General features: G+C 49.5%; 1 protein-coding gene across 1 annotated transcript in view; it reads left to right on the forward strand.

Annotated features, from left to right (window-relative positions):
* Grik4 (glutamate ionotropic receptor kainate type subunit 4) overlaps positions 1-26,267 on the forward strand; it is a 213,681-nt gene that overhangs the window by 2,368 nt on the left and 185,046 nt on the right. Inside the window, exon 2 of the mRNA XM_042683011.1 lies at positions 4,051-4,182. Coding sequence (XP_042538945.1) covers positions 4,101-4,182 — 82 coding nt within the window. The 5' untranslated portion in view covers positions 4,051-4,100. The remainder of the gene's footprint in view (positions 1-4,050; positions 4,183-26,267) is intronic.

A 26,267-nucleotide genomic window follows, 5' to 3' on the forward strand; every position in this document is an offset into this window, starting at 1 on the left:
TAAATTTTTCTCCAGCATTTGTGGGGTTTCTTTTGTTTTCTTGATGGTGGCCATTCTGACGGGGATGAGTTGGACTCTGTCTCAGGATTAAGGTTTCACTCTGGGGCCTCACATGTGCTGGGCAAATGCTCTCCCAGTTGAGTTGCTCCTCAGTCTGTGTGCTTTTACTTAGATTTTTAGGGAGAATCTTGTGCTTTTGCCATAGCTGGTCTCATGTCATGATCCTCCTACCTCTGCAGCCTGAGTAACTAGGACCAAAGATGTGTGTCACCATGACTGGCTTATTGTTGAGATAGGGTCCCGGTAACATTATCCTACTCTGGTCTTTATCAGTGATCTTCCTGTCCCAGCCTTCTGAGTTCCTGGAATTATAGCTGTGTACTACCATCAAATGTAGGTTTGGTTTACATTATTTTGATCACTAAAGATACTGATTATTTTGTTCATGTATCGATTGACATTTATATTTCCTTTGAAAAGTCTTTTCATTTGTCCATTTGTTGATTGGATTGTTTGTTCTTTTGGTCTTGAAAAATTTGAATTCTCCATAAATTACATATCTTAGCCTTTTTTAAAAGGATGAGTAACTGATAAAGATTTTATCCGATTTGATAGGCTGTGGCATTATGATAAAACTATTTCCTTTGCTACAGAAGCTTTTTAGTTTGATACAATTTCATTGGTCAGTCCTTGCTACTATTTCCTGAGCTGCTGGAGCCCTGTTCAGGAATCATTGATTATTCCTTTATTTTGCAGTTTTCCCCCCATGTTTCACTGCAGAAGTTTCAGAGTTGTTATGCCAGACCACGCTGTTTCTGTTTCTGTAACTCTAGTATAATTTCATCCAGGGCATTGGGACCACCTCCAGCATTGCTTTATTTGCTGAGGATTATTTTGACTATGTGGGGTCTTTTGTGCTTCCATAAGAATTCTAGGATTATTTTTTTCCAGCACCGTGAAAATTGTTGTTTTGACATTTTGATGGGCTTTGCATTGAGTCTGTAGGTAATTTTCAGTAGTCTGGCAGTTTTAACAATACTAATCTTGCTGTTCCATGAATGTAGGAGTTCTTTCTATCTTCTGATGGCTATGTCATCTTATTAAAAACTTCTACCTTTTTACTTCCTTGGCTAGGTTTATTCTTGGGGTCTATTGTGAATCAGATTGTTTTTCTTGACTTTTTTTTTCCCTTAGTAGGGTTGTTATTGGTGTAGTAGAAAGCATTGATAGTGTGTGTGTGTGTGTGTGTGTGTGTGTGTGTGTGTGTGTGTGTGTGTGTGTGTGTGTGTGTGTGTGTGTGTGTGTGTGTGTGTGTGTGTGTGTGTGTGTGTGTGTGTGTGTGTGTGTGTGTGTCCGTCCTGGGGCTTGAACTCAGGGCTTTCCCTGAGCTTTTGTGCTGAAGGCCAGTGCTCCACCACTTGGGCCACAGCTCTACTTCTGGGTTTTGGTGGTTAATTGGAGATAAGAGTCTCATAGACTTTCTTGCCAGGCTTTCTTCCAACCATGATCCTCAGATCTTAGCTTCCTGAGTAGTTAGGATTACAGACATGAATTACTGGTGCCTGACTAGCACTGATCTTTTAAAGGTGTTGATCTGTATGATGAATTTGTTCATCATAGCTAAAAGTCTTTCGGTGAATGTTTAGGGTCTTTTAATTATAGGATCATATCATATGCAAATAGAGATAATTTAACTTCTTTCCCATTTGCATCCCCTTAATTTTTTCTTGACATTTCTCTTAAAGTTTCAAGTACTGTATTGATTAAGAATGATGAGTAGACATGAGTAGACAATCTTACCTTGTTCTTGATTTTTTTTTAGAGAAAAGACTTTCAGTTTTTATCCAGTTTGGTATTCATGATGGGATTTTCAGGTGTGGCTTTTATTATGGTGGAGTATAAACCTTTGACACCTAATTTCTTCAGGGCTTTTATCATTAAAGGATGTTGAATTTTATCAAATGCTTTTTCTTTACCTATTAAGACAATCATGTAGTTTTTGTCTCTGATTCTGCTAATGTGCTGTATTACGTTTATTGATTTATAAGTTGAAAACCACCCTTTGATCCCTGTCAATGGAACCAAGCAAGTTGCTCATGGCCTCTGATCTTATTTTTGAAGTTTGATTGAATTCATTGTGCAAATACTTTGTTGGAGATTGTTATGTCTATGTGTTATATCTTTACTTACATTTGTTATCAGGGAAGGATGGACTTCAGAGAATGAGTTTGGAGGCATTTCTTCTCATTCTATTTAATGGAATAGTTTGGGAAGATTGGTGCTACTTCTTTAAGGATCCGATAAAATTCAGCAGTAAATCTGTCTGGTCCTAGGCTTTCTTTTATTGAGAGACTTTTTATTACTGCATCAAACTCATTACTTATTATTGATCTGTTTAGGTTTTTTTATATCCTCTCGGTTCAATTTTTGTAGGTCCTATGAATCTAGAAATTTGTTCATGTCTTTAAGATTTTCCAACTTATTGGAGTGTTACTTTACAATATTCCCTAATGATTCTCTGGATTTCAGTGGTTTTTGTTGTAATATCCCCCTTTCATCTCTAACTCTATTAACTTGGGTCTTCTCTCTTCCTTTTGATTAGTTTGAGTAAAGCTTTGTCTTGTTAATCTTTTTCAAGAACCATGTCTTTGTTTAATTAATCAAGAACCAACTCTTTGTTTTATTGATCATTCTATCTTTTAGATTTCATTAATGTCAACTCTGATATTTATTATTTCTTTCCTTCTAATGGTTTGTGATGTGGCTTGTTTTATTTTTCTAAGATCTTGTGATACATTGTTAGGTTGTTTGTTTGAGATCTCTCCTGGTTTTTTAATGTTGGTATTCATAGTTATGAACTTCACTGTTAGCTTTTCTGTTGTAGTATCCTATAGATTCTGTTATGTCATGTTTTTATTTTCATTTGATTGTAGGAATTTTACAATTTTTTTTGCTGATACTTTCAAGAACCCACTGGTTATTCAATAGAATATTGATCAATCAGTATGCTTTTTGTACAAGTTCCATAATTTCTCTTGCTGTTGATTTCTAGTTTGAAAAGATGTAAGATATTATTTTTGTCATCTACTAAGACTTGCTTTGTATATGATCTATTTTGTGGAAAACTTCATGAGCTGCTGATATAGAATATGTATTATGTAGTTATTGGACAGGATATTCTGTACATGTATGGTAAGGCCATTCTATAGTGTAGGTTAACTGGAGTTTTTGCACTGGTAGTCTTTTGGAGGTGAGACAGAAGGGAGTCTGGATATATCAATGAGAGAAAGGTATTGAAGTCAACTGTTATTACTGTATTAGGCCTAACACTCCTTTATGTCCAGTAGTGTTTGTTTTGAGGCACCAAGTGTTGGTGCATACATGTTTACAATCATTGTATCTTGTATATAGATTGCATTTTTTTCCATTATATAGTGACCATCTCGGTCTCTTCAGATTACATTTGACTTGAAGTCAGCTTTGTAGGATACAAATATAGTTAGTCCAGCTTGCTTCTGGATTCCATTTGTTTCAAATATCATTTCCAATCCGTTCACAAACTGTGAAAGGATCTTTGCCAGTAAGGTGAGTTTCTTGCAGACATAAAGTGGTTGGACCCATTTTTGTCATGCAGTCAACCAGTCTGTGTCTTCATGGAGAATTAGGGCTATAATTTAAATCTATGATCTAATTCTTGGTGTTTTGTTGTTTTCTAGTATTAATACTTTCCTGCTTCTCATTTGCTTATTTACTGTTCTAGTGGGCTTTATCCTTCCCTACTGCTGTAATTTACTGGGAATAGTCTCTCCTCTTCCAGCCAGGGCAGAACTGACCTTCATGGTAGCCCCTCATCTATGCCAGTCCCTGCATGTGTCAACTTCTCCCATGTTATCTTAGTCCTTGCCTGCAGCCATCCCATGGTAGGGCCACGTGGAGGGGCTGTCAGCTGTCCCTGAGGTACTCCCTGGAGCTTAGGCCGCCGGGGGAGGAGGGTGGGCAGATGGAGTGGCCACCAGCCGTACCAGACTCACTTGTTCTCTCCTTCCACAGAGTTATGTCATGCCCAGACCAGCAGAGGGCTCCATGAGGATTTATAGAAGATGCCCCACGTCTCGGCGCCTTTGGTGCTGCTTCCTGCGTGGTTCCTGATGGTCTCCTGCAGCCCGCACTCCCTGAGGATTGGTAAGTGCAGCCTGGCCCTGGCTGACACCTCCACTGTCACCCCCCCCAGCTTTACACAGGGATGTCTTTGTGCTGTCAGGGCCGCGTGGGAAGCTCCCACCACCCTGTACCATGCTGAGTGTGGCTGGGGTGGCGCAGAGCGGGATGTGGACATGGACATGGACATGGCGATGGTGGATGGGCAGTAACAGGCTTGCAGCTCCGACCTGGTCAACCTGCCGAGCTTCCTGGTCCAGAGTAAAGATGCTGATAGCTTCCTGGCCCGGTCCCTGACTGACCCAGTGCCAGTGAAGGAGGGAGATGCCAGCCATGGGGATTCTAAGTGTAGGGCTCGAGGCGAGAGGAAAGGCCTCTTCCTTTCTTTGATCAGACGAAGAAGGATCCTAGACAGTGCACTGTGCCTCTGGCACCAGTTGACTGGTTCCAGGAGTCTGCTGGGTGACACTGGTTTGCCAAGCCATTGACTTGCTGTCTGCTGGGCATGGACTGGCTCCGAGAGCGAGGTGATGTTGGCTTCTCCTCTGCCGTTTCCCTTGTGGCTGTGCACCTGCAAGTCTAGCTGTGGGCAGGCAGGGCTGCCACCTGTACCATCCACCCCCCTAGTTTAGGAAATCAGGTGCCAGGTCCCCTGCCGGCACTGAGGGAGGCCAGTCACTTGTGGATCAGGGTGCCCCTGAACCTGTGTACCGGAGACACAGCCCCAGCCGCAGGATGAGGACAGGGCCCCGTCCAGCTGGCACAGTGCGGTCATTGGTGGGACTCGTGGACAGAGTAGGTGAGCAGTTGGCTGTCTCTGTGGGCATGCATGATCGTCAGAGGCCAGTGTGGAGAAATGAGTGCTGGGAGTGGCACTGAGAAACCCAACCTTTTGGTGGCAAGAAGGTGGGTTCAACAGCAGACTCTGAGAGGCAGACCTGGGTACCTGCTCCACATGGAGTTGAATCCAGAAAGATAGTCACTGGCTCCCCCTTCCAGACCACTATGGAGTGGGAGTGGAATGGGTACACTGAACGAGGCAGGATGCACATCTTAATCCTTGAACTGCAAGGGCTGAACCTGACATCGAATAAAGACAGCTGGCTGGTACCAAAGGATCATGATTCCAAAGCTCGCCAGGGCAGAAACGTATGCAAGGCTTTATCTCCAAAATCACTCCTCCCCACCACCACCAACAAAATAAAAACAAAGATGGCAGTTACTGGATTCAGGGGAATGAGTTAAAGCTCTAGAACATCGTCTAGTTGTAACCAGGACTTGTCCTAGATATCCAGAGTGAAGTTTACACAGGGATGGTGGTCAGGGGCCCTGGTAAGGACAGAGGCAGGCCAGCGGCTGAGATGCTAGCCAGCCACATGTCCCCCACCAGCAGCCAGACCTGCAGGTCTCCAAACTGCTCCACCACACCTTGTGGGCACATTTCTGCATGCAGATGTAGTGCTGCCGATGGAAATCAGAAACGTGGACAGGAGACTCAATTCTCCCTTCACCCCACCCCAACCTCCCGCTCTGCATGCTTAAGAGGGGGGGGGGAGAAGGAATTAAAATTAAAAACAAAGTCCTCCCTCCCTTTTTTTCATCCATTTCTACAGAAACTTCAAAACCTAATTTAATTCTGTTTAGTGGCAATGAAAAAGCAGTTCACATCCTTAAGATGCGTCATTTATAAGATGCCCACAGTTATCCAACATCCGCTGCGAGCGTGGCTCCGCTGTAAGTGAGCGGATGGAGCGGGAACCCATCCATTTCCATTTGTCACTAATGGGGAGCGGAAAGGGACAGAGCCAGAATCGCAGTGCCTCATGGCCACACTCTCTCCTCTAGTTCTCAAGTAAGAGTTAAACCAAAAAAAGAGAGAGACATGCCAGGCCCTGTTTGCCAGTCTCCTTGGTTGTGCCGGGAGCTAGGAGCTTTTAAAAGTCTCTGAGATGCGTGGGGGTGGAGAGGTGCTAATTACATGAACTCTGGAGGGGAAGTGGAGCAGGGCGGGAAGGGGGAGGAGAAGTAGGTCAGGAAAACTCGGGTAGCCATGCTGCTCAGCAGGCGGTCCTATGCATAGACTGGCTGGACAGGCTGGGTCAGTGCAGGGGTTCTGGTGTTTAAGAGGCGAGGCATGGGAAAGGGGGTGTAGCTCCTCTCACCTTTCCAGGGGTGAGCTTTCCTGGGGCTTGCCTCAGTGCCCCGTAATGGATAGCTGTCAGAGCTCTCTTTGCCTTTACAAAGACTATGGGAACTGCAGAGATAAATTGTCCAGGCTGCTCCGTCCTCAGCCCCACTTGTCCCTGGTGACAATACGGATGTTTGTAAAGAGGCAGCCAAACCCATTACCCTGCCTTGTGATGGCTGTTTTTCATTCAAGTGAGAGGTGGGGCTGGAGAGACACCCAAATTGTCTGTCACAGTGTCGGCTGTTTATCCCCCCTCCTTCCCCCTCCAATGAGGTTTTGGGTAACAGAAAGGGATGTTATTTATGGCCGTGAGACTGTGCGCATAAATTCCCCACACCCTCACACATATGTCAGCCCCCCTGCAGTCATCCATCTCCTGAAAATGCTTTTTGATTTTGCTTCTGTCCCTTTGGGTTGGCTGAGTGATGGCTGAGGCACCACCAGTTAATAACGGCTCCGACAAGACCCTGGCCCCGCCGTGGCTGCCCTCCATTCCTGAAAGAGACCGTAGTCATTGTATCTTGCCATAAAGGACTCTGAGCATCCGTTCTCCAGCCGCATCCCTGTGCAGATGAGGACACGGGTTCACAGGGGCAGTGGTGTGCCAAGCCCACATGGTGGCCTGGCTCTTAGTCCCTGGCCCGAGGGGCTGGTGTGCTTGAGTCAGGTTTCAGTGGAGCTAGCAGGCTGGGTTCCCATAGCCACCTGGAAGCAGAGTCACCTTCAGGAGTAAGTGAAGGTTATTCCCTTGTACAATTTCCTCCTCTCATCTCTTCTAGAAAATGTTCAGACATTAGCCAATGATGTCCTTGTCCCTAATGCATTCAGTGCTCAATAAGTATTTGTTAACTGAATCAATGCTGGATGCTCCAGCCTGCCTCCTGGATCTCCTCCCCCCACCCCCTCCCCACTGTAGCCACACCCAGCTCTCTGCTGCCACCTCCATGATGCCGGAAGTCTTCTTCCTGCACTCACAGCTTATCCACCAGGAAAGCAACTCCAAAAACTCCTCTTCCTCCTCTTCTTCCTCGTCACATTGGCTTACTGGCACTTCCTTCCTCCTTCCGTCCATTCCCCTGGGAATGGGAGACACTCAAGAGGTCGCATTCCACTTGCTCTCCTCTGATCTCACACTGATCGACTTGGTGGGCAAGGTGATGAAAACACAAAGAGAAGGAGAAAATGTCTACCGACCTGTCTTACTTCAAAGAGAGAACAGGACTGGGCTAAAGATTGGGCCATGCCCAGCGCCATTGGCTCACTCTTGTAATCATAGCTACTCAGGAGGCTGAGATGATCTTGATTCGAAGCCAGCGGGGGCAGAAAAGTGAGCGGTGAGACTCTTATCTCCAATTACCACTCAAAAACTGGAAATGGAGCTGTGGCTCAAAGTTTTAGAGTGCTAGCCTTGAGCAAAAGAGCTCAGGGACATTGCCTAGGCCCTGAGCTCAAGCCCCACAACCATCCCTCCTCCCTCAAAAAAACAAAGAAAAGATCTTGACCAAGTGCTGGTAAAAGTTTTGATTGAAATAACAAATACATTGATTCATTAATTCACTTAAATATTTATTAAGTGCAATGTCCAATCATTGAGGATAAGGTGCTAAATACTAATGATCAAAGTAACTCCCACTTAGAAAGTTCTCATTCTGTGCCAGGGGCTGGGTAAAGTGTTTCCTGTGTCTTAGCCTATCTGTGTGTGGGAATGAATCCTTCCATATTATAGACGAAGAAACAGAGGCTCTGAGAGTTTAAGCTAGTTGCGTGATGTCACACAGGGACTGAAATTCCAGCAGCTCTGCTTCCAGAGCGTCTCTGCCATGCTGTACGGGGGAGACATGAGCGTCTCCCCTTACCACAGAAACAGCATTGTGAATGTCATGTTCTCTCTGGGAAAGGAAATTGAAAGATAGAATTATCATTGCTAATACACTTTATCACTTGCTTGGACACGTTTACTTCCTTCAAATTGTACCCAAGAGTTCAGCGTGGAGCCAGCCGGCAGATGAGGAAACCGGGGCTCGGGGACCCGGTGAGGCTCTAGACCTGGTGGCAGGGGAAGTCCCACTCAGGGTGGTGACATGAGCCACATTGGCAGGTAGCATTTGAGTCTCTTCTCTTGTTTAAGGTTTCCTGGGCTGGCAGAGCCGCCGAGAGCTGTTATTTGACATTCTGCCTCATTAGGACCCCGAGCCCTGTTACAACTACAACTTTATTTTTTTACTTAGCTGGGTTCTTCTATGAGTGAGCTCTAGGCCTTCGCAGAGAATATTCGACCTAGAGCATTCAGATATTATAACCAGGAAGCTGACGGGAGAATTGAAGGAGCCAAGAAAGAAGATAAAAACCGATAGTTTCTGATGCTGGATTCCTCACTTTGTGGAAGGTTTGGGAGTGGCGAGCTTGCCTGCTAATGCCACCATGTGATTTGATTTATGAAATTCTGATCAGCATGTAACTTTTTATCGTGGCTCTAAATTGAGTCACTCGTATAGACAATCAATTGGACGTTCACATTAGTGACAAATAGAAATTGATAGCTTTCCTTTTCATCTGTCACCAACAGAGGGAAGAGAGAGGTTTCTGGGACAGAAAGCTCTCCGTTGGTGAGCGTTCATGTGAGTCTTTCCCAGGCCTGTATCCTCAGGCTCTTGCCCAGCATTTAGCCAATAGTAGTAGACTTTGGTCACGGTTTGCTAAGAGAATTATCTATGGCAAGTTTTGAATCATGGGTTGACCTTTCAGTTTTCAAGCTTCTCTCAGGAGCTGTCCAAACAGTAACAATGCCAAAGCAACTTTATAAAATATGTAATTCATGGGCTGGGAAGGTGGCTCAGTGGTAGAGTACTTGCCTTGCATGCATGAGGCCCTGGGTTCAATTCCTCAGCATCACATAAGCAGAAAAAACCGGAAGTGGTGCTATGACTCTAGTGGTAGAGTGCTAGCCTTGAGCTGAAGAGCTGAGGAACAGCGCCCAGGCCCAGAGTTCAAGCCCCACGACCGACAAAAAATAAAAGTAATTCAGAGATAAAAGCAGTTTTGCTCCCTCAAAAAGTCTGCGTGCCTGTCTCTACATTGGCTTTGTGTGCACGCAGCCCTGTCTATCTCCTGTCAGCCCCCTCTGTGGTCGGCACATCGGTGGGTGGGTGAGGGAGGCCTGCAGACCACACGTGGACCGCATGGGCCGGTGCACTGTGTCGGCATGCAGCTTTGATTTGGGAGTACTGTCCAGGATGCTGTCAGCGTGTGTATCTTGTCCGTCCACCTTTCCAGAACTCATCTGTGACCCAGAGCCTTAGATTCTAGTTCTTTCTGCTGAGAAGTTAGGGGTCAAATAGGCATGGGTGCTTCATTTCACGTATGTAGGATATTGGGGTCCTAAGCAATGACCCCTGGCAATGCCCGGACTGCTGACTTCCAAATGCCTGCCCCGCTGTGCAGTGTGTACCGGGTTCTTAGGTGATAATTATATTTTCCCAGCCGCCTGCAAGGCGGGAGACAGCCTGAGGTTTTTGGGGTGTGCAGCTTGCCCAGGCTCTGCAGAGGTGAGTGGTCATGTCAAGGGAGACAGTAGCATGACCTGAGTGGACACAGGCAGCCAGGATGGCAGAGTCCTGCGTGGACAGGATGCTGGCGGCCCACAAAAGAAGCCAAACCACCACTAAGCGATGGGACTGACCATTAGTAAGACAGACCGTTGCTTCTCTGTTTTGATCCCTTCCCATCCATCCCCGTCTCTCTCCTCAGGCTTGGACTCCAGGCCTGGGCACTGTCCTTGAGCTCTTGTGCTCAAGGCTAGTGTGCAACCACATTGAGCCATAGGTCAACTTCTGGCTTTTTTGGTAGTTTAGTGGAGAGAGGAGTCTCTCAGACTTTCTTTCCTGCAGTCCTTAGATCTCGGCCTCTTGAGTAGTTAGGATTATGCATGTGAGCCTCTGGCACCCAGGTCTCTTTTTATCTTCTCCCTGATTGGTCAGGGGAAGTGTCAGGGGCATCGGAGGTGAAGGAATGGGGCCCCAGTCCCGTGACTTCCAGCCTTTGACAGTGGAGTGGATTTCTCTCTGATTTTGGTAGGCGCTGCCCATGTTTGTCTGTGATAGAATGTCTTGGTTTCCCTCTGGCTCTCATCGCACTCCTTGGAGAATGTTGTAGCAGGTGCCAGGGGAAGCGCAGGGGCTGGACTAGCATCATCGAGGTAGAGATCAGCGGGGTAGGTATCGGGAGAGCCAGCAGTGGTGGTCTTTGGTCAGAGTTTCAAAGGCCTCTCTCCAGCTCTGTGAATATGTTGGCAGTGTCTTGACATACAGGGTGAGTTATTTACAAGCCGCATTTGTGGGGAAGGAAGGGTGGAATGTGGAGGTTGTGGAGAGAGATTTTGGGTCCATGATTTTATTAAGTGTTAACCAGGCCAGTGGAACAGACCCTTGGGCACCAAGCTCCCTGATGATGGTGTCTGCAGAGAGACTGGACGGGGACTTCCGCGTGAAATGGAGGACGGGACCTGCGGGCTCTAAACCCCCTTCCCTCCTGGGACTCTGTGGCACGATAGTTTAACTTTTGCACTCCTGCTTTCACAGAGAGGCATTGTGTCCTCATTAATAACCACTAACAAGTGCTTACACCGAGACAGCCACCTGCCTAATGAAAGCCATGACCCCATTTGGTTCCAGTTGCTTGGGTAAGCCAGGTGAGGGTGGCCACCTCCCTACTCGTCCTTTTGTTTTGGCGTGCTAGCGGGCGTTGGCGCAGCAGGGAGGAGGGAGGGCGGGCTGGGCATCTCAGCCTGCCACTCCTGTGTGCGGGGCTGAGTGGGAAGGGGAGTCCCGGCGCTAGCCATCCTACTCACAGCCTCGCGGCTCCCCTGCAGGCAGGTGTGCGGTCACACGGAGCTCTCATTAGTGGCGATGAGCCGGCAAACACCACCCACAGGCTTCCGGAGGGCTGCTGGGGAGTGCGGGGCGCAGGGAGAGCAGACAGCTGTCAGGCCGCCCTGCCACCCCTCTTGGGTGTCTTGTCCTTGTGCAGTTCCTGGCAGCCATCTGGAGGCTAGGCACAGGCAGCTCCCAAGCTCGCTGCGAGCACGGTGGAAGGGCGCAGGCGATCAGGCTCGGCCTCCGGGTGGGTGGACAGTGTCCCTGTGCTGTTCTTGGAGGTACCATGGGCGAGGGTGATGTCCAGCCCTGCTTGGGGACCTGCCGTGCGACCCCCAGAGGTGGGCTCTGGGTCCCCTCCCCCGGGGCACGCATCAGCCCTTTCACGCCTTTCAGTTGGGGAAATGAATATGAGGGACCTCCCTGTCACCTGGTCAGGCAGCCCACAAGGAGACCCCGCCCCTCCGCTCTCTTTCCCAGCAGCTTGCCCCGTGTCTCCAGGCACCTGCCTTCAGGGTCTGGGTGCAGGGGGCTGCCTGGGGCAGAGGAGGGGTGGGGGAGGGGAGTCGCCTGTGGCTTCCTCCCTGGGATGCCTTTACCCGCCCTCTTCTGGCACATGGTCCCTTGAGCACCGGGTGACGCGGGCAGCGAGGGAGAGCCACTTTGTGGCATTCCTCCTAAATTTCCCCCAGCAGCGGGGATCTGACAACATGAGACTTGGAGCTTTCAGCTCACAGATGAAAGAGCAGGGATTTTCCCAGAGATGACAGCAAAGGGGAGCGCACAGCCCGGGGGCCTGTGCAGGAAGGGGAGGTGAGCGGTTGAGCGAGGGGGCCCCAGCCAGGTGGCAGTGCCTGCACCCCGACCTCCAGGCAGCCAGTGGCCTGAGAAGAGAGAGAACTTTCCAGAGACCATGAGTTGCGAATTCTCCTTGTTACCCACCAGAGCGGTGGGGCTTCTGACATGAAAGGCCGTCATCTGAGAATGGTGGGTGAATACTAATGTCCCCTTTAGAAGCCGGCCGGGAAAGGGTGGAGTTCAAAAGGAGTGGAGAGCACTAAGTGGCCATCATTGAAGCTGGTGGAGGCCATGCGGCTGTCCATGGGGGAAACGATCGGTCTGCTGCTTTCAGGACTTCATGTTTTGTCCACCTGTTCTCAGCAGCCGCTGAAATGATCCCCGGAGAGCAGGGGCGCCTGGGCGGGCCGGGCGGGGAAGCGGCGCACAGACACTGGCTGCTGGAAACTGTCCGCTCTGTAGCTGCGGCCTGAGGAGGGCTCTGCTGGGCCCCGCAAGTGCCAGGCTTCCCCTGCAGCCGTGAGGATGGGCAGGGCTCTGGTCCCACCCTCATGTACCTGAAGTTCATGGTATTGACCAGCCAGGTGTCCTTAGGCAGACAGCTCAACCATGCTGACACCCACTTCCCCATCTCTAACCCGGAAATAATACAGCTTATCATGTATTCTGGTATTCATCTAATAATGCAGCCTGCGTGGTATGGGGCATATAGCCATGTGTAGTAGATATTGTTTCTAAGCCTTTGATTTCTTTCAAGAAGGAACTGGCAGCCGGGCGTAGTGGCGCATCCCTGTAATCCCAGCTGGTTGGGAGGATCAATGTTCAAGGCCAGCTGGGTCAAAAAACTTAGCAAACAGCCTATCTCAACAAACAAACAATCCATGTGTAATGGCACACAGCAGTGGCCCCAGCCACCCGGGAGGCATAGATACGAGGATCACGCTCTTAAATCTATCCCTGACCTTATAACTAAAAGCATGGAAAAAACCATAAAGGCTGGTATCATGGTTCTGGCGGCAGAGCACCCGCCAAGCAAACACAGGGTCTCGGGTTCAAATGCAAGTGCCACCAGAAAGTAGTCGTTAGCTCAAGAGCTACGGTAAACAGCTGGCTGCAGCTGGAATGGTATGGCAGAATGTCTACGGGTTTGCATGTGACCTTAGGCAAACGAAGTCGTGGGGCCTCTGCCGCTTGCGATGCAGCAGGGAGGAGGCAGATGCCCACCTTACACGCTTACTGAGGCTTACATGGAGGCAGCATATGGAAAAGAGCTAGCGGGATGCTTGAGTCAGAGGAAGTCAATAAATAATAGCTGTTATCCGAGGTGCCATCGTTACTGCCATTACTATGGTCTTCCATCGCAGCCATAACAAATTACCGCAAATTTAGCAGCTTAAACAAGACGAATTTATGGGCGCAGTCTGTGGATCCGAGTGCAGCTGAGCTGCGGCTGAGATGCCCTTTCCCTGGGGCCTCTGGGGGAGCAGCTGTTTGCTGGGGTCATTGGCAAGATTCTCCCCTGTGGTTCCAGGGCTGAGAGCCACTCCCAGCTCCTGGCGTGCGGAGCGCCTGGCTCTGGCATCTCTTCTTCCATTTCCCAAGCCATCTCTGGCAGGCGGGGCCATTCTCACCTCCAACCCCACTGGCTCAGCGGGGAAATGCTCCCCAGTTTTTAAGGACCTGTGAGATTAGATTGAACCCACCAGGACGATCCAGGGTCCCCTCCCCATCACAAGGTCAGTAGTCAGAAGTGAAATGTCCAAATCCTGTCCACGTAGGGTCCTGTCCGTATTAGGGTGTGGCCACTGTGGGGGATGAGGGGCAAGGATGCTTCCTAACTTAGCTGCTTCTCTGTGGACAGCCTCCATTGCGGGAGACGGGGCTATCAGGATGCCTTCTCAAGGGTGGCCAGTGCCAGATGAGTGAGCTCTGCCCTGGAAACGGTCCCCTGCCCGGTCCTTACTCCAAATTGCCGGACTCCTGTTGCGATCCTCTACGCTGTATGAGGACCGGGCGAGTGTGTGTCCCCCGCCCCACCAGTGGAGGGCCTCGCACAAGCTGGCTGCGTTTCTGTGACTGAGGCTGTGGCAGCGGGCAAGAGCTAGCTGGGAAGGGGCTGTGTAACAGGAAGTACTTTATCACGTTGATTTAATCATGGCACCGCTTCTTGTATGTCAGGGCACCGAGGGAGTAGCCTACAACTGCATGTTATCTGAGGCCGTCACATGGGCTTTGCGGGGCTTGACACGGAGTGATGGGTTTATTTCCTGCCAGGGGGCCTGCAGAAAATAACATCCCCTCCACAAGTCCCAGCGTACTCTACTCCGCCTGCTGTCCTTCCAGAGAGACAGAGCGACTGGGCCTTGGGAAGTGTGAGGCGCTTGGGCTGGCAGTGAGGCGTTCGGAGGCCTGGCCTCTGTCCCCTGGATCATATTTGACATGGGCAGTGCCTGGTTCTGGGCCTGGACTCTGGTGGAAGGATGGAAGGTGTAGGAGGCTTAGTTGCTTTATTTTCTAAACAGAAGATGGCCCGACTCAGACCTGCGGGGACTAGAGATGGATGCAGGGTAAGGAAGTGTGCATTGCTTAGATGTCACCTGCAGGGTTCGGCCGCGGTGAGGTGCAGGGCCGGGGGCCGGGGCCATGCTGGCATTCGGGGCTTCCACTTCCCTCCCAGGCATCTTGTCTGTTGCCATCAGAGTGGAATGCATGATAGGGCAGCGGCCCTGGCTTCGAAAGGGCATCTTGCAGGAGATGAAGGTTACAGCCACACTCCTTGAGGACCTACTCGGTGCGCATTGCTTTTGGTGAATTTCCTCGTTTAATTTGTGCGTCCTCCGGAAGTGGGGGGGTGACATCTGGTGTTCGCTTGGGGACGACGGAGGCTTCATCATGGAGGGACCAAGGTCGCCTTGCTGAATGTAGAATGGCCGACACAAACCCTGCACTCTGCCCGCGACCCTGGGTGCCTCCCGGCTGTGCTCCATGCCCCGCCCCGACCCCCCCAGCCTCCCCCAGCCCCAGGCCTCTGGCAGAGCCTGGAGGCCATGCAGGTACAGGGGAGAAGCGGACCCCAGACCAAGGACATCATAGCCTCTCCTGTGCCCCTTTTGCTGCAGGTTTCCTTTGCAGACGTGTGTGTGTGTGTGTGTGTGTGTGTGTGAGAGAGAGAGAGAGAGAGAGAGAGAGAGAGACATTAACTCAAAATTGAACCTCAGGAGAGGTGCTCGAAGACACCTTTAGGCTAAAAATAAGAGCCGAGGCTGCGGGGCTGCGCGGGGCTGTGTCTGCATGTTGCCTTTATTTATAGCCGCTTATTTATTAGATTCCAAATGATGTTTAACGGGGAATCATATGGCAGTGATCTTTGATTACTTATGCGGCTAATGGCTGAACATACATTATTATTGCTATTTATTTAGCCCTGCTCAACGGGTCGGGTGCCTTTTTTCCCCATGAAGCACCGAGGAGAGGACTCTGAGAAAGGAGAAATTGTGTTGCAGGTGGACCTGGGGACTAGGTGAGGGATGGGCTCCCTGGAATGTTCTATAAATGAGAAGAGTGAATCCTTGGCCATTAGGGGATGGGGTGGAAAGAAGAGTTTAAAGGTCACCGTGGGGGCTGGGGACAAATATCTAGCTTTCTGTGAGTAGCAGCATTGATAGAGCATTTACGGTGTGGAAGGCCTGAGGCTAAATGGTGTTCCAAATGACTTCATCCTGCCGCTTTCTCTTTCGCTTTATAGATGGCGAAACTGGCTCTGCGAAGTTAAGTGATGTAGCCGTGGTTAGGTAGCTGGCAGGAGGCTGGGCTGGCAAACCAGGGTGTCATTACCCTGCTTTGTCCTCCTTCAAAACCAGGCTCTTTCTTTTGGTTAGACTTCAGTTTTTTTCTTTTTTTTTTCCCCAGTAAATAGTCCAAGAACAGAAGAGAGGACTAGTTGCCTGGAGCGCTGGGCCCGGAGAGTAGAGAACGTAGCAGCTGGCTTTCTCTCATCTCTCCCAGAGTGTGGGGTGTTTACAGTCTGCTCAGCCAGAGCTGTGAGCAGTCTCTCGGCCACCACCCACCTGCTGCAGGCCCGAGGCTGACTCCCTGGCAGTAGATCCAGGAATGGCAGGCTCCACTCTGGTGTGACAAGTACAGATCCCTCTGCTTGTGGAAGTTCCCTGCCTACACCCGCAGAGCGTGGCTGTCATGGATAGGCCTGGAGAGGAGGTGGGGGAGGGGGGCTGGACACTGCCAGGTTGGATGCACTGGTGTCTCCACCTTCTGGACATTGGCTGAGATCAGGGGCCTCCTCACAGGGAGTGTTCCCGCCTGGGCCGCTCCCTTCCCTTGCAACTCTGGTCTTTTCAGTGATAGCCAAATACATGGTGTGAAACCTTTGACCTTTAGAAGGAGGATTGCTATGTGCTTGGCCCTGTCTCAGGACCCGGCGAGGCCTGGAGGCTCTGATGATGGCACCCGCACAGCAGAGGCCCACCCTGGCTTTGTCTCGGATCTCTTCCCTCTTTCTCATCCTCCCTCAGGGTCCTCTCCTTCATCTCTGAGGCACCGCCATTTGGCCGGGTTCTCAGAGTACTTGAAAAGAGGGTCCTGGACAGCCAGTGGCCAAAAGGAAGGAGTCGGTGAATGAGCCAAGCGCAGGAAAGCGCTGGGTGCAGAAGGAAGCCCTGAAAAAGAGAGTCCCAGGCTTTGCTTTGTTTTGATCCTCTGGAGACGGACTCCCGCTACGTGGCCCAGGCTGGCTTCCCGCTTCTACGTCCTGAGATAGCTGGCGTTACTGGCATAAAGCACCCGGCCAGGCTTGAGTCCGCGCTTTGTGAGCTGTTGAATTTGCAGGGGTCAGGTCCTCTCGGAGCTGCAGCGTTTTCTCGCCGTGGTCTGTGAGGCCCCCGGGTTTGATGCGCGGTGTCTCTGCGGTTCCCGTCTCTCCAGGCTGCAGCAGCTGTGCATCCAGCCTTCCTGCGCCCCCACACCCCACTGCTGCACATTTTCTCTCTTTCCTCTTTTCCTTTTGCCCTTCTGAGTACTTAATTCCCACCTGGGTCTGGATGATCTCTCGATTAAGTGCCACTTACTTGTTGGCTGCCTGTTTGCTCGGTTTTATAGACACGCGTTCAGCGAGGCGCAAGGCCAAGGCCTGATTTTGGAGAGGACGGGTAATGAGAACAGAGAGCAGTGGCGGCCCATTTAGATTGGATTTTAATAAAGTTTCCAGTGAACATAACTTGTTCCTGACACAGGCAGCCGGCCCAGGTTGGGTGTGGGTCACCTCCCCGCTGCTCCTCAGGCTGGGCACACGTGAGATCAGGGCTGGGGGTTAGAGACACAGGGTCCTGGGGAGAGGAAGGGCCACAGCCAGCCTGGGGTCCACTGGATGGCGAGGCGGGGCTGTCGGCAGGGCCTGAGGTTAGAGCTCTCGGAGGAGAGCCTCACGCCTGCTCTTTCAGCAGCTGTTAATTAGTTGCAGATGATGGGACAATTCATAAAAATTAGCAGCGATTTCCTTCATTGTGTTAATATCATCGGGCAATAAAACTGCTGTTAAGGTGGACTTTTCCCTGCATCAAGGATCAGGATGTCAAGGAAATAAGCGTCCCTCCACGGGGCCGCTGGAGGAGAAAAGGAAAACAGAGCCGCGCGCGCGTGTGATTTCCAAGCCGTGGCTGGAACCATTAGGAAGAAGTCAAATTGAAATGCAGATCCTGGCGTCGCAGGGCCCGGGCTGTGGCGGTGTCACCTTGGCCGCTTGAGCAGGAGGAAGGTGGCAGGTGGGAAGGGTTTCCCTGCGGCTGCCAGGCGCCAGGCAGCGTGGCAGCCCCCGGAGGCAGAGCCTTCTACTTGGCCCCCACAGGGAGCTGGCTGCTCCTACAGGGATTCACTGGAGAGCAGACACACTTGCTCCCTTGGCACGTGGCCTCTTCCACCTGTTGTCCTGAGACCTTCTCCCTTCTTTCCCCAAGCTCTGCCCACACGGATTAATATCAGTTTCTTGAAAGTGCCAAGAGTCTTTCTGATTTAGGGCTCTCCCTAAACTATTTTCTCTGTCTAGACCATTATTTTCCCCTAAATTTTTTTTTCTGCAGACTCTGGCCAAGTTCTATTTATCCCTCATGTAAAATGTCATCTCTATAGATTTATCCCTATAGATAAATCTTCCTTAACTGTGTTCTGATGGCTGGGAGAGTCCATGTGGTGTACATGGGGAGCGAGGGATGGGTGGACAAATGGTCTCTTCCTTGTTTAAACCCCTCCCCATGCCTGATTTGCCTGCAGGGTAGGCCCACCATCAGTTCCACGCATGGAATGCTGGGAGATGCGGCCCCACCCTACCTCCCTTCTGAGTCTATGCTCGGCTGGATGCTCTCTCTGTCAGACACCCAGAAGGCTGTGCCCCAGTTCAAGGGCATCTTTACTCATTGGACCACCACAGGCCTTACGTTGTTGTGTTCCTGGACATTCTTCCCTCCCTCCCCCACCTTCTGTGTTCTCAAGTTTCATAAACTCCTTTGTGGTAGCAGTTTCACTTTGGGGCCATTCATGAGCTTGCTCTGTTCATCTGACAGCGTTAACTAACCCAGAGGAGGTACTCTAGAAATTGTTGAGCAAACAAAAGACGTACAAAGTTTAAAAATGTATTTATTACTATTTAATAAATGCAGGTCAGAGGTGATACTGGCTTAGGAAAGTGACAGCAGAGATGGTGAGAAACAGATTTGTCTGAAGTGTAATTGGCTGGTCTTGGTAATAGATTGCATATGGAGGACGAAGGAGAGCTGAAGAATGACCAGTCAGATAGCCAGGAAAGGATCAGGTATGTTGACCCACCCCTGAGATCTATTGACAGAGATAGGAGATGGCTTTGGGTCAGCCAAGGGGAAGGGGCGTGTGAGACCCTATCTATAAAAAATAATAAATCAAATAGAGCTTGGAGCTGTGGCTCAAGTGGCAGAGTGCTTAGTTCAAACCCCCGTGTCCTGCCTAATAATAATTATAACAATAAACAGAACTCCGGTTGGAAAATGTTGGTGAATGTGAGACGATCAGTATTTATAAGACATCCAAGTACAGATGCTGGGGAGTCAAATGGGCGTAAATCTTCAGATCCGGGAGGAGAATTTTCAGATGGAGACGCCTCGGACCTGCAGATGGCATTCAGAAACATGGGACAAAGCAAATTTCTTAGGGAGAGAATTATGGGAAATGGCCTGGAAGACCAGGAATGGAGCTACCTATGGGTTTATTTAAAACAGAGTGGCGGTCAAAGTCTTTGGGGCCATTGCACAAAACAGACATACCCCAGTGTAAACGTAGGATTAGTATATACCAGACACAATTGATCGAGAGTGGAAAGCTGTGACTTTCGTGCATGGCAGCCTATTGGTCCACTGTAGTAGGCTCACCGTAGCAGAGTAGCAACGGTTAAGAAGCCAGCGTTCCTTTGGGTAGACCAGCTGAGCTTTACCAGACCAGCCTGACCTCCCATCCTGCTCTAGGTAAAGAAAACATGAGTCTGGGCCTGTCCATCTGCCAAGTCAGGGAGTTATCCTTAGCGAAACCTGGGAAATTCCCAAGGGGTAAGACATGGACACAGACTTGTAAATGAATATAGAACTTTTCCAGATCATTTAAGCTGTCTGGAAAACCATTTTTCCCCCCTTGGGAAGAAATCAAAGCGAAACAAATGGAACATGTATTAGATTTTGTGATGGCCGATTGATCTACTCACTCATACTCAATATCTCTGTGGACAAATCACTCTTTAAGTCAAGGTTAAAAAGAGAATGGGTAGCGCAGACATTATTAATGCGAAAAACTGGTAAGTGCAAAAACAATCGAATAGGATAGAGCAAGGGCAAACATAAGCCAAGGGAGCGGGGTGGCTAGTATCTATGGTAGAAAAGCCTAGAAGAATTCACATTCTCTGTACCAAAACAGTCAAGGGAAGCGCACCTGATCCATGGTCTACCTTAGCCTGCTGCTTCCGGCAGAGCCAGGTAGAACCCAAGGGAATCTCGGGGGGGAATCGGCATGGAAGATCTGCTGCCATCTGTTGGTGAATGTGGGAAGCAGCCTCAACAGTCATGAGGTAGAATATGAAAGGTGCCAAGAAGAACATGTATGTGTTGGCATCTACCTGGATGGAACAGGAGAGTTTGGGCCTAGTTCACAGTCGTGAATCATCCGGTTCTTGGCATCACGCGGGACTGTGTTGAAGTGAACACCGTCAGTATCTGCACGTTAGCCAAACGCCCAAGTGATTTCTCACATTCATTGTAACTTCATGGTGACCAGGGACTCCTCGGAGACATTTCCCAGTCCCTTCCTGTTATGGGGAGGCACGTAGGAAGACTTAGAAATGTGTAACTGTTTTAATCGGTGCCCTCTGTGGAGTCTGGCAGTGGGAGTGGAGAGCTCTGCTTTCATCTGGTCTGTTGCTGAGCCCCACACCCCGGGCCAGGCCGGCTTTCTCACCCGGCAGACACCTGGCTATAGGAGTTCTCTCTGCCTCTGAAAAATGATGCTTGCTCCGTCTTGCCTCTTTGCTGCCGATGTCATTTGACTGCCTCTCTCGGACGTAGCTCCCCGTAGACAAGGCTCTCCTTTTTCCTCTTTTCTCTTGCTCTGCTCTTTGCTTGCATCTCTTTTTGATGATTCTCTCCCCTCTGGCGCTTGCCTTGCCCCTTTGGGGCAGTCTTGTCTACCATTTCTAGATAAATGGCTGCACATCCCCCACGGCCCAGCCCGTCTCGGGCACCAGCGGTCTCAGTGCTGTTTCCTATGTGCCCTCCTGACCCCTGAACTGTAGACGCCCTCAGAGGCAGTAAGAACATAGGCTGTGGGTAAAACCCACTTCTCCGCTGAAGGATCTTGGGTAGATGAATTTGCTTTTCAGTTTCAGTTTACCGCTGTCATGAGATTAATTGTATTGGCTTCAAAGGATCATTCTGGAAGCCGGGTATAGTAATCTTTGTGGACTGCACGCATTGCGAATGCGTGATGCGTATAAGACGTACCCATTGCATGTCAGGTACTTAAAAAATCCTCTTTCAGGATATCTCTATCAGAATGAACTCAGTTTCCTGTGGCCATCTTTCATTTTTGTACTGGTACTGGGCTTGCACTCAGGGCCCCGGCTCTCACTGAGCTTTTTCTCTCCAGGCTGGCATTCTACCACTTGAACCGTAGCTCCACTTCCAGCTTATTACTGGCTCATTGGAGATGAGCTTTAAGGACTGTTCTGCCAGGCTGGCTTTGAACTGCGATCCTCAGATCTCAGCCTCCTGAGTAGCTAGGATTACTGGCGTGACCTACGGGAGCCCATGCATCCTACATTTTTAAAATCCTTGCATGTGTGTTTACGCATTTTCCTCCTTCTGTTTGGAATTCCTAATTTTGCTGCTTTTTGAGGCAGAACTCCATTGCTACTAGGGCCTCAAATGTTCTGATCAACCCAACCCCAAATCAACTTTTGCATAAATTCCTGCATTTTTAAAAACTGTCCCTTCGGTTGCCTGTATTGCTTTTTACTTTGCTTGTACCATCCTTGGTTAGTCATACAACATCTCCCTGCAAGATTGAAAGCTCTGTTCAGGTCTGGCTCATGACCTTCTAACAGTCTTCCCCCTCCAGGGCCCTTCCAGGGCCGTGGACCATGCCAGGGAAGCTCAGCTGTCCTGCTGGGCACGGACAGGTGGTGCCATCTTTATATGTGTGAGCTAGCACATCACTCTCCATTACATCTGCCAACAGAGGGGAGCAGTGATCTGGAGAATCAAAATAGCAGACGGCCCCAACGTTATTGCTGTTGGCTTTGGAAGGCATTTTGGTATTTCTGCTTCGGATTCACCTTGCTGATTATGTTTGATCAGGCACATGTTAATATGAGCTTGTGTTCCATGGCCATATGCTATTGGGGAAACCAAAGCAGGCCATCCCCTAAAGCATGCTGATGGTGGAGAATCCAGTTTGGGATTTTCAGTTGTTTAGGGGGTAATTCATAAAGTGAACAGTCAACCCCTACATACCTGAGAATGGTTATCACATAGTTGTTCCTAGCTTAGCTCTCTGTGGTAGAGATCCTTGATAAAATTAATCAAGGAAACATGTATCACCTGTCATTGACATTACATACTTCTGATGATAGAGGAGAAGCACTGTGTTTTGAATTGCTGCCAGACTGTTATAGTAATCTGTATAATGATTAGCAATTTACAGTGAGCTTTGGCGCATTGTAAATAGACATTGCAGTAAATAGAGCAGGTCTCCGTGTCCCATTTGACAGATGTAGGAACCCAAGGCTCAGACAGCTGAAGTAGCTTCCTTACCCTTCCCCAGCTTCCTGAGCTGGGGATCGAAGTCTTGGTCTTTCTCTCCCAGGATGCCGTGCGTCTCACTATGCCGTGCCTGACTATTCCTTTAATGATCCATTCTCTGAGATGTTTCTTATTCCTAGGACTCCTTTTTTTAAAAAACAAAACAAAACTTAAGCAGTAGGAATTTATTTCTTCAATTTGGATGGCAGAAGTCAGAAATCCAGGTGTCAGCAGTGTTGGTTCCTTCCGGAGGGTAGGGGGAGGGGAGGAAGGAGACAGAGGTAGACAGAGACAGAGAGACACAAAGACACACAAGAGACCCACAGAGAGGCCGAGAAAGGGAGACACAGAGAGAGATCTAATCTAGTCCATGTCTCTCTCTGTTTTTTCAAGAGCAACATTGTTTCCATGTCTCTGCATGTCATCTTTCCTATGTCCAAGTCTCCCTTTGACTTAATTTGAAGAACATCCAGCTTTTAGCAACCCCAATTTAAAGTAGAATACTCCTGTAAAGACCCCTGCCTTCAAGTTAGGCCACATTCTAAGGCACTGGGGCTTAGGAATCTGGGATTCTTTTGTATAGTTCCCAAGCTCCTCATCATTTTATATCTTCTTTTTCATTCTTGGGAACAAATTTATCCTGTATAAAGTCCTATCTGTTGACTCTGACGTCTGGGTCACCTGTGCCTCTATTTTTCGTCTCAGGCCCCCTCTTGGATAGTGGTCATTGGTCCTCTCTTTGGATATTCCTAGTACTTTTCCTAATTGAATGTGGGGTATTGGACAGGCCGTGGGTACTGCGATTTTCTTCTCAGGAGAGGGCTGACTCTGCCGTGTAGAATAAAACCAATGATCTTAATCGAATGAAAGGCTGAGCGGAGGCCAGGGTGGCTTGTGTGTTGATAAGGTGTGGTTCCCCTCTGCTTCTTCCTTTCCCAGGTCTCAGCCAGCATTAACTTTGAGAGCCTGATATGTTCATTGCCTTCCTTCCCTGCAGGCCCAGAATTCTACTTTTGCCTCTTTGATAAATGATTGTTAAAAAAAAAAATCCACCCTGCTTTATTCAAGCTTTCTGCTTAGCTTTAGTTTGCCCTTGGTCTCCACTCAGCATTACAATTCTGTAATGACTGGAAGGAGAAACAGGCCATATACTTGTGAGAGCCCTCAGCTCTCATTTCCTCTGGCTAGTCTATGATAGCCACAAAATGCCTGGCTTCCTGTTCCCCAGCAGCAATGCCTGCATTTGTAGTCTAGCATCTTGTGCTTGGAGCAGCCACAGGATGGGCCAGCGTTAGAATCCATCACAGAACCCCAGCTCACCTCTTCCTGCTTTCCCCTGGTACAACTCTGGTCTTCTCTGATCCTTTATGCTCTAGCAGGTCCATGGTGGCTTGAAATAGGCAAACAGCGTACCTTATCTGGCATTTCTAGTTGTTTTCAATGGAAGTATTGATCTGCCATAAACTCTCCTGTCCAAAGTCCCAGGTTGCTTGTTCATCCAGGAGCCACTGGATTACGTAGGTAGTTCTTAGCTGCAGTCTTGGTAGGTGGTCCAGTCAACGAGGGACAGACCCTCCTCAAGGATTTAGCCGGGCTCTGGGCTTCCCAGCCAGAAAGGAAGCAGACAAATGGGTAGGACTGGAGCGGTGGTGAGATGGCGGGTGGCGGGGGAAGGCATTCATTAGGCTGAGGGATGAGTGCTCAGCAAGCTCGGGAGGCCTTGACACTCCATCGGGCTTCTAATGACTTTGTCACAACGTTAATCCCCTGGGTGAGCAGCAGCATGTTGATATCAGCAAACAGATTGTGTTTCAGCCCAGATAACCCAATGTGGAGGTTCGCAATGAGAGCCAAAAACAATTCATCACATTTGAATGGGACCGAGAGAGGCCAGTCAAGGGTGATTTACATGGAGAGTGGGGTGATGGGGTCCAGAGCGGAATGGGAGGTGGGAGTGACACCGGACATGGCGCTGGCCCCTCGAGTGACAGCGGGAGCATGCTTACATGTGTGGCAGGAAGAGAGGCACGGGCGGGGTACACGGAGGGAACAGACCCTTTCTGAAGACCAGTTTGGGCTGGGTCTGGAAAGATGGAGCTAAAGAAGATCAAAGTCCCGCCCTGAATTCAGGAGCTCCTGACGTAACGGTGAAGCTGACACTGACCGGGCGATGAGCTCAGGGTGGTAGGTGTTGAGTAGGAGGTCATCTCTGGTGCACTGGGAGCACAGAACTGGAATCCATCTCCAGGGAGCCAGATAGATGGGCCAGAGGGCGTGCGGGGGAGAAGGGTTGAGGACCCGCACCGCTGTGACATTGAGATACCGTACCCATGATTCTGCAAAGACCTAAGAGGTGGCAGGGCTTCCGCCATTTTCTTGGGCAAGACCGCCTGCCTGGTGTCAGCTTGCCGCCATGTCTCATTCCTTCTTCAGTCTGTCCTACACGTGTGCGGTGGCTTGACGGTGCTTTGCTCTCCTGGAAGTTCATGTTGGAGTTTACCAGTGAGATGTGAAGAGGGAGGACCCTTCATCTGCCTGTGATGGTAGAGGTGGGGTTCTTGGATTAAATCCCGGGGGCTTTCTAAGAAGAGGGACAGAGGTGCTCCTGGCTTCTTGTGCTGTGGACCTCGGCACTCTGGCAGCAAGGAAAGCACGGCTCAGATGGGTCCTCAAGCTTAGACGTGCACGGTGAGTCCAAACCATCCCCTGCACGCTATAAATTACCCAGACTTGGGTATTGTGTTACTGGCAGCAGAAAACAGCCTAGACAATGCGAACGCATGTTTTCTTCCTGAAATACACACCTCACAAGCATTGCTTGCAGCCCAGCAACTCCTTGGTGTTTCTCAAGTTTGTGATATAGAGAGCAAAGTGGTCTGAGCACGCACACTCTCCTTTTCCCCTCATCATCCTCCACACCTTTTTATGCCCCAGCAATGCTATGATTTCTGGTTTTATGGGGCCAGTGTGTGCTTTCCTGAGGAAAACCAGCACTTCCAGCTTTATAGCTTCCATCATGGTGTTCATTGGGCCCAGATGGTCTTCTCTGCCGGCATCACCTTCTGAAGGTCTACCCTGTGCTGCAGACCCAGATCATATGTGATGTTCTTTATGGAAACTTCCATGGTACTTCCATGGCGAATCATCTCTCCTCTGAGTTGCCTAATAGTTCTCCCCTCTGTGCGCACAAGTCACGTTCTGCCGACCTCTGCGTCTGCCAGGGGAAAACTCCTTGAAGGCAGGGAGCTAACTTGTTCATCTCCGCAGTCCTCCTCGCAGCTCCTGTGGTGCCGTGTGCATTCTGGTGCTTAATAAATATTTATTGATTGAACGAATAAATGCGTATTGAGTGGGCTTTCCATGCGTTTTGCTCTAGGTGTTTCTTCTTGTAATTAAAGGGTTGTTTTTTTTTTTTTTGAAGTCAATTTCAAGCAAAAAGCAAGATAAATTTTATGTGAGGTTTGAGAAGGAATGTAAAAGTGATTTATGGGTGTGTCGGGGACCGGTGTGGACGGGTTAGGGGAATGCTCACAGTCAGCTTCTGTCTGCACCATCCATCACCACGGACCTTAAATGCAGACACACAGCTGTTCCCAGTGCCCCTGGCCAGAGCTTGTCCATCTTCCTGGCAGGTGAATGGGCTTCGTGTAGAGTATTGAAGCGCAATCTTCCTTCAGTATCCGTGAGGTGCTGGTTCCACAATTCCTCAGATACTGCTCAGATACCAAGACTTGCAGAGCCTCAAGTTCTTTATAGAAGATGACAGAATATAGATGTATAACCTCTGTGCATCCCCCTGAAGGTTATTTATCATCTTAATACGGCATCCATGCCATGTAAACAGCTGTAATACTGTCATACTTAGGAGTGAGGACAAGGAACAGCTGTACAGGGGTACAGTGTGCTTCCTCCCCCCGCAGTAGTTTCCATTCG

The sequence above is a fragment of the Dipodomys spectabilis genome, unplaced genomic scaffold (genome assembly GCF_019054845.1).
Source record: "Dipodomys spectabilis isolate Male_0828 unplaced genomic scaffold, ASM1905484v1 ptg000076l, whole genome shotgun sequence".
Lineage (NCBI taxonomy): Eukaryota > Metazoa > Chordata > Mammalia > Rodentia > Heteromyidae > Dipodomys > Dipodomys spectabilis.